An 8571-nucleotide genomic window follows, 5' to 3' on the forward strand; every position below is an offset into this window, starting at 1 on the left:
TAGAGAGACCAAGACATAATTAGAAGTTATTTAACCTAGTCATTATTTTAAATAAAAAATAAACTAATCAAATAAGTTTAAGTACCAGGTATTTTGCTAATACAAATCCAATATTTCAAAGACGAACTATAAAACTGCAATACTGAAGTATAAGACAGATGTAACTAAAGCTTGTAATAAAACAGCTCCCTCTGAACATTTGCATATGTAAATATATTTGTATATAACATTTATGAGTCTCTCGTATATCCAATATCTTAAAATTATGTGCCACGCTATGCCAAACCAAATGGAACAACACATTTGAATGTTATTTAACTTTGGAAACAGAGGAATTTATAGAAGCATAAGTTGTATAACATAATGTATTTATCTTTAAAATAATATAAGCGTAATATTCTCATTGGCTTTGTTAAGGGATATATTATGTAGATGCTGAGTTTAGATTATATAAGAATATAGATAACAGTTAAAAGCAAAATTGTTTTTAAAACGCATTGGCTTAGTTTTATTTTGTTTTTGTTCATCCATAAGATAAGATATGACTAAAATTGTCATTCCTTTTACAACATTACGTCTAATTGTAAATCTTTGAGGTTTTTAAGCGTGGTTTTAAAAGGATTTGGGGTATGAGCGGTATTTTATAAATCTTATCTTTATTCATAGATTGTAACTTCACCGCCGTGTTTTAGTTCCTAGACTTTTATATATTTAGAATAACTTCTAAGATTATAATGTATAATCAGTTTACTATACTATAATTCGTTGGATTAAATATTTCTTCAAAACAATATAAAAACTTTAAAACTAACTCGTATACAAGTTTTTTTGACATTTCTGACAGAATATTCACATTCTGCGAAAACAGCTGAGATTATTACTTATTTATTATTTACGTAAAAATAATACAATCAATAACCATTTAAAATGGCTGAACCAGAATTGAAAAAGAGCAAAGTCTCAATGCTAGAAGTAAAAAGTCGTTCGAATACTCGTTCTATGGCGGCCTTAGGTCCCAAATCTATGAGTAGGCTGAAGGTGCGCCGTCAATCCTATGGCTTTGGTGGAGTACCTGGCATACGGCCTGTCGAGAGAACGTCAAATGTATGTATTTTATTTAGTAATAGTGTCAGCTATCTGCAGGAGTCTCAGGATTATACTTTAATGCAATTGATATACCTATACTATATTTAATTTTCTATCTTCAAATTCATGAAGAGTTGTAATTTATAAGTAAGTATATCCTTTTTTAATTACCCGGTGTTCATAATCTTTACATATTTATGTACAATCAGTTCTTAAGACTTAAAAGCACATAATATAAGCTATAAATAACACATGTAGCTTTAAAACTATTAAGCAAAAAGAGTCTTTATGCCGTCAAACATCAATATTTTATGAGTTATCACAAGCTTATTCGCTATTCAATATTAACCCTCATTTGTAAATGTACGAAAACTCGGCAAAGCATTCTTTTAAGAATTGCAGTAGGTATATTATAGTTGTGCAGCAGTATTGGCCTAGTGGCTTCAGCGTGTGACTCTCATCCCTGAGGTCGTAGGTTCGGGCTGTGCACCAATAAACTTTCTGTCTATGTGCGCTTTTAACATTCATTTGAACGGTTAAGGAAATCATCGTCAGGAAACCGGCTTGCCTTAGACCCAAAAAGACGACACCATGTGTCAGGCACAGAACGGCGCTACAGCTGGCGCGGATACCTACTTGCCTATTTGATTGACAAATGATCATAAAACCGATACAGAAATCTGAGTCCCAGACCTAAAATTATTGTAGCCATTGAATTATTTATTATAATATAGTCTATGATTGATGGTTTTAGCTTGCCATCGAGTTTAAACGTCCGCCTCTCTTATTCCTACCGACTTACCAGCTGAATCCAAACTATCCTTTTCATGTTCCAACGGTACAAAATGCAGCCGACGCCTTGCTTGATGAACATTTTACGGACCATAAATATAACGCACAGGTTTATTATAATTATTTACTAAACTTAGTCGTAATGATTTTAAATTATAAGGGATTTGTTTTATGGCGTAAATCTATACAATTATAAGTGGTATTCCTATAATTATATAAATACTTAATAAGGATTCATATAAGGAATAGAAGATACCTATACCTTTTAGTTTTTAATAATACATTTATAAAAACTAAATTATACCTAACCTTATACTGTTTTAGGAGTCTCCAGCACTAGCTTTACGTTTAGCTGGAGAACTAATGCGCAATTTGAAGTCTTTGCAATTCAATCGATACAGAATCATCACAGTGGTCACCATCGGACAAAGGAGAGCCCAGTGCTATAATAATGCTATTTCTTTCCTTTGGGATCATGAGAGAGACAACTACATAGATAGGCAGAGAGAGGTGAACTCTGCGTTCATTCAAGTTACCGTTTTTGGAATTTATTTAGATTAAATATATGTATTGTGTTATAATTTAAAAGTATTAATTAAAATTAAATCTACCGATTACGTTTAAAATTATTTATTGAACAATAAAATATATTAATTTTATTTTCTCTTTCTAATCACACGGATGTTTTGATTGATTGATTGCTGATAGATATGTGGTTTGAGAACCTTGCAGTTATTATTCTAAACTCCTCAGTCATGAGTAGCAATTAAATTTGCAGGGTTGACTATGATGTTTAAGCTTTAAAATCTAACCAGAATGCTGTTGCGGTTAGAGAATGGGTAACCCACAGGCTACGACCTCCGATAATAATAATAATAAAGCTTCTTTACTTCCAATCTTAATAAATGTTCCACCATTAATCGGAACCCCTTCCAGGATAAAGCTCTCCAGCTTTTTTTAAATTTATCTATCCATTGCTTTCTTTCTCCATTTGCTTCCTGCTAACGCTTCTATCTAGAAGTTAATATTAAATCTGTTACTATTACGGAGTAAAAAATGATGTCATGAATACTATTAAGTTTTTTCAATTATATTTGTTCATACATTCATGTCTAGAATACAATTAAGCCCACAGTTATGATCCCAGGATCAAATCAAAATAGCTAAAAGATTCATGGAAACCCACCCCATAAATCCTACTGATATCAAGATACATTTTCATTTCAACGAGTTTCATCTTCAATATAATCATATAATAATATTGGATATAAGTTATTTCATAACTTCTGTCAGAGTTGGCTTGATCAACCGGAGATTACTCGTGGCTAAGTATGATGGAAAATATCGAGCTTATAAGATACGAAGTAGCAATGTTTCTTGGTTATTTTTTCTCTGACACTAATCCCGCCTCGGGCGTCACTTTTCATACTCTACGAAGTGTCTATATAATAAGCGAAGTTTGATCAAGATGCTGAGTAAGCAACCGTACTGGCAAGCTAAACATTGGATTAGAAACTTAATCATGATACATTTTTGTTGTACAGATATAAGAAAAGCCATGTTGCCAAATTTAGTTTCCAGTATGTGCTTACGAACAATTTCTAGTTCATTTGTAATCTCTAATTTATTGTAGTGGAAATAATTATTCAACAAGATTGCTTTTCGCATAACTAAGTAGGTGTACCTGCTTTAAGAAAAAAGCCTGTTAAATTATTTTATATATGTAATAGTGGCTCAACCTATTCCTATCAATCAATACGGTAATATGAATATTTTTTAACATTGTTTCAGTGGTTTTTATTATTGCTAGAAATTTTGTAAAAAGTACGAGGACAGTATAAAATATTGATAGTAAGTTTTAGACCGCTTCATATATTCACCGGAAACATGTGTATTCGAGCTTATATCTATTTTTTTCCTCTATATAAATTATATCATTTTAATTAAATTACCTGTACTGTTTTATATATACCGTTTTAATTAAAATACCTGTCCCTGGACACAATTATAAGTTTACAACAATCATCTTTACATTTTGCAAGCTCATCACAAAGACGTTTCACTTGGTGATAGTCACGTTGTTTGAAACAAACTTCGTCAGAGATCTGCGGTTCCTTAGTGAAAGTTTTCGCCCGCATAAGTCCTGCAGATTCAACCCGTGGCGACTATTCCTAATAAAATCTTTGACCGTCAACTTATCTTTAGTAATTTAATCCTGAAAGCTACGAGGGTTAACGACAATATATAAAATAAGCTCAAATCGATTTAAAATTATTATCAGTGTAGAGATGTTAGGCGTAGAAGAGGGTGAGCGAGTGATTTGCATTTATAACGTGGTGTGATCGAATCCCAGGCGTGCAATGTAAAGATCAACACAGCGAGGCATATCTTAGCCTCAAATATCGACGATCTCAGACTGACAAAGAAAAGAGAAAATCGCCTATATACCGCGTTCAATGGCTCGATCTGAAGCACGAACGTATTCGCGAAATTAAACTCGAAGTCGAGTTATAAGATGTTCCGTTTATTCGTCGAACATAAGTGGTAGTTACAATACTACAAGGCGAAGCAAACTTATTACTAACGTCTATTTGGAACGGCTGCGTCCATTTATCTCCTAGTTTATACAATTAATAACTTAAACTAAACGATGAAAACGGGGCACGGAAATCCTTCCGCTACCTTCTCACACGCTGACCGTTTCCAGAAAGATCAGGCTGCCAGCTTCGACTTGCTCCTTGCAGTAATAAGCCTTTTGTCCGCAACAACCTACTTGAAATATACGCAAAAATGTGTTTTATTCATGCCATTTACGGTAAAACAACTTCAAATAAGTATTTTTACAACTAAAATTATAAGTTTTGTTATAAAGTTTTAATATTGACTGTTGCCCTAATTGGATAGACTGGCTAACACATTTATATCTTGTTTGACAGATCTTTATTGACAATAAACTGGATTTAAATAAAAAATGTCTAATACAAATTGTCTATAAAATGTTATTAGGTCCCAGATGAACAGAAATATTTGCATACGTGTATATTCAGAGGCACGTTTCTCGATGCTTGAAATTTTTATAGCCCTTTTGTATTTTCGTACAATATCGGAGTTTGAAAATGAGCGTACTTGATAAAATTAATTATGAGAGTGATATTGTTAATTGGATTTTAGCAAACAGTAAAACTGTTTGCTATGAATTTATGTATGATATGAAGGGATTAAAACTAAAGTACCTAGATTTAGCTTTAATTTGTAAATAAACCTTGTATTTTATTTTCGCACAGTTATCATCATTTTAATACCAATTAGATTGATATACTATTAATAGAAATGTTAGACAAAATTTTCGAGAGAAAAGCCGATACAAATTTAATAACAAGGACTCGTATAGATTTTGTCTGTATATAGTTCATTACACACAATAATATCTTCCTACTTTAAAGAAATTTTAGACATTAATTAAACTTTTTGAAAAGTATATCTAAAAATCAACTAATAAATTTACTTGATTGACAACACAGTCAGTTTACAATACACAAATAACACGTGTAGAGAAAAACAGTTCAGTCAACTACATCAAGCAGTGATTTACATAATATAATACATACAATATAGAACAGTAAAACTAAACAAACATATAGTATAAGACTTACACTTACTACCTCTGCAGTCCGTAAACCAAATGACTGGTTTTGTCATATAACAATAGTTAATTATAAATACTGGAAATGGAAGTGAGCATTTTCAAATAATGTATTCTGTTTAACTGAACTGAATCACATCATGGAAACTGGCATGTAATTTTCCTAAAATAATAATTTCCCCGAATATCAGTGAGTTTTGAAATATTCACGAACATCAGCGAGTTGAAAAGGAATAACAAAAACAAGAATTATAACGTTTAACTCAGGATATACAGGATGTTCAAATTTTCTATACAAGTAATAGATTCTTATAAATACAGTGTTTCTCTCTTAAATCATGGTCTAAAAATAGCTATATATAGGAATGTCATTGATATTTTTAGTATATACAGCATCCTAATTTTCCTTTTATATTAACGACAACTAAACCTAAGAAATGTAAACTTTGACTTTGCTGGAGCAACTTCTAAACACCTTGTATACGACGAATAAATATTAAACGAAACGCTATACAGCAATCGAGACATTTGCATGGAAAATATCGAAACTGTAATAATAAAGGCTAGACTGTATTTAATGAATTTCGATATTGCTGTATTCACAACAGTTTATTTGCAATTTGGTTAATTATTAAAGTGGTCTTAATTCAATACTTCTTCAGTGCATGTGTCCGATCGTAGAATTTATCATTATATGAAATGATTTAACATATCGTCAACATTTACTGATCAAATAGTAAAATAGTGTGAATCGTAACTATGAAACACTAACATTGTATACCGTCAGTGGCGCCAATTTAGTATTAAAATAATAATAAAAAACTTTAGATACTTTATGATAATAATTTATATTCACAACTGTATTCTACATTCACAAAATGGTACGTAAATTAAAATATCGTTAAGTATTGACGATAATAATACGCGGGTGTCAGCTGTCATTGTAATTATAATTTAATAATATCAAAGTCAAATTAGTTCAAAACTGTGAATTGGTTTATTTGATTTGCCAATATATACTGGGTATTAAAACATCTAGAAATCAACAGACTATTTCATAATTTCTAGGTCTTTATTATTAATGTAGGAGCAATGGTGTTGACAATCAATGACAAAAAAGTATTATCTAAAACGTTAATGAATATAACAGAAAAGAACTTTAGAATTGAATATATTGTATTACGGGTATTATTAAATTTTAATATTATAAAAGTAAATGGAACCTGTCTTATTTTCATCTCTGAATAAAAACAAACCTAAAATTATATAATCTATCCAAGAAAACATTCTTAGATTGCTTTATTAAATATTTATTCGCCGGTGCAGAGAGCTTTCACTTTCGATGGCCAAAGGAATCTTGTAATTGTGTATAAATGTTTCATAAATGATTTCACTTTAGCAATGCATATTTTTTTTGTAAAATCGTGTTAAGCTTGGGACAAGTTCACTAACTTTTTAACAAAACTATTAAAATGCACTGAAATATATTAAATAGGTAACTAATTTTTTACTAGTATTGAAATACACCGTTATACATATTGTACTACTGTATGCGTCAGTACATTCTGAATCTAAAACCGATTCATTAATCTGTATAGGTTAAAAACAAAAAAATTTAAGCTTATCACGACGCATCGGCCCGAGTTACATTTATAGTAAGAAAATACTTACTTAATATTCTGAAAACAATCGATCTGATTAGAAGTTAAGTAATTATGAAACCCTTTTTTATAGGACGCCTAAAAAGGGCAGTCATTTTGGGCACCCATTTTAGTGGGTGAATTGCAGGTTTTGACGGAGTATGCTCTTTTTTTAAACAATTGGACGTCGTATCTCCCAGGGAAGACTCCATCGGGAATCGATTCCACAGTTCGCTAGCTCGCAAAAGAAAATGGTTTGTGAAGCGGACCGCGCAATAAAATAAAAAATCTACGATAGCTATTCACGAAAGTGAAGCAACTTAGCGAATTCATAAAATACATTTTTGGCCAACCCCTAAAGCTTTCAACATCACCTTGTAACAAGTTCAAGGTAAAACCAAAATATGCATTTAACACGAACGACTCGAGTCGGACGTAAATTTTCCGTTTGTTACAATCGTATAACTGTTTGCGTGCAATTTGTAATTACGGCGTAATTATAAGATTTTTCAAATACTTTTTGGCGTTTTTGTAATTAGTTTTAAATTTATGATTGTTATTGCAGAAACAAGTTACCGAAATCGTCATAAAATATCTATTTTTTCTATACACTAGGTATTAAATTACTAAGAAAGCGTGAGCAAACATCTTCAGCAATATAAATAAACAGACAAATACAGTGGTATTTCAACAAAAGGCAATAAGAAATTAAAAAAGCAAATTCCGACAAAATTTATGAATGCAAATATTCTCCACTTTCACAAAAGCAGCGCTTTAAATTACCGTAATTTTAAGAGCTTTTTAGCGAAATGTAAAAGACAGTCAACATTTTAAGGTTTCCATAGAGAACACAAATTACTCGGGCAAATGTATTCAAGGAAAGTGGAACAAATTGAATGAACTTCTTCAAGTGATAGCTCCCAAGGCCCTTATATCTAAAACGGGGCTTTGTAAGTCACTCCCCTTAGAATAAATAAATATATTTAAAAAACCACATTCTCATTTATTTAATTTTAGTAGAAAATGTGTTTTGTGATCATGAAGCAACTACGGTTACAAAATCAATTGAACGTGTAGTCATGTAATTCAAAATTTGATAACAATTAGGAAAACATGAGAAATGTTTATCGAACGGAAAATACAAGTCCACGTGAATGGTATAACGAGGCGATAAGACTTATGTAACGGTTTTACTACGCCGTAAATCGTTGCAAATGAAGGGTGTAATTAAAAAATATAGTGTGCTATATTTTTATAATTTTATAGAAAAATAAAAACCTAAATCTGAGTTTGTATTTTACACCAAAAATAAAGAATAACTGGATTTGATGCTCCATACCGTATGCCATTTCAACAAACAATAGACACACTATTGTTTTTAAATATAGTATGAAATGAAAATCTTAAGTA

General features: G+C 31.1%; 1 protein-coding gene across 1 annotated transcript; it reads left to right on the forward strand.

The window, feature by feature from the left end:
* The first annotated feature begins 862 nt into the window (after positions 1-862).
* On the forward strand, positions 863-2484 carry LOC125053326 (dynein light chain Tctex-type protein 2B). Its single transcript, XM_047654645.1, has 3 exons — positions 863-1104; positions 1841-1987; positions 2203-2484. The coding sequence occupies exons 1-3, from the start codon at positions 928-930 to the stop codon at positions 2437-2439; spliced, it is 561 nt and encodes a 186-aa protein (XP_047510601.1). The 5' UTR covers positions 863-927; the 3' UTR covers positions 2440-2484.
* Positions 2485-8571: the final 6087 nt, after the last annotated feature.

Source organism: Pieris napi, chromosome 10 (genome assembly GCF_905475465.1).
Source record: "Pieris napi chromosome 10, ilPieNapi1.2, whole genome shotgun sequence".
Lineage (NCBI taxonomy): Eukaryota > Metazoa > Arthropoda > Insecta > Lepidoptera > Pieridae > Pieris > Pieris napi.

Excerpts from the sequence above, each read along its gene's own strand:
- LOC125053326 (XM_047654645.1), top strand. The coding sequence starts at position 928 with ATGGCTGAACCAGAATTGAAAAAGAGCAAAGTCTCAATGCTAGAAGTA. Across the intron at positions 1,105-1,840 it reads CTGTCGAGAGAACGTCAAAT|CTTGCCATCGAGTTTAAACG; the intron begins GTATGTATTTTA and ends TGATGGTTTTAG. Across the intron at positions 1,988-2,202 it reads ACCATAAATATAACGCACAG|GAGTCTCCAGCACTAGCTTT; the intron begins GTTTATTATAAT and ends ATACTGTTTTAG.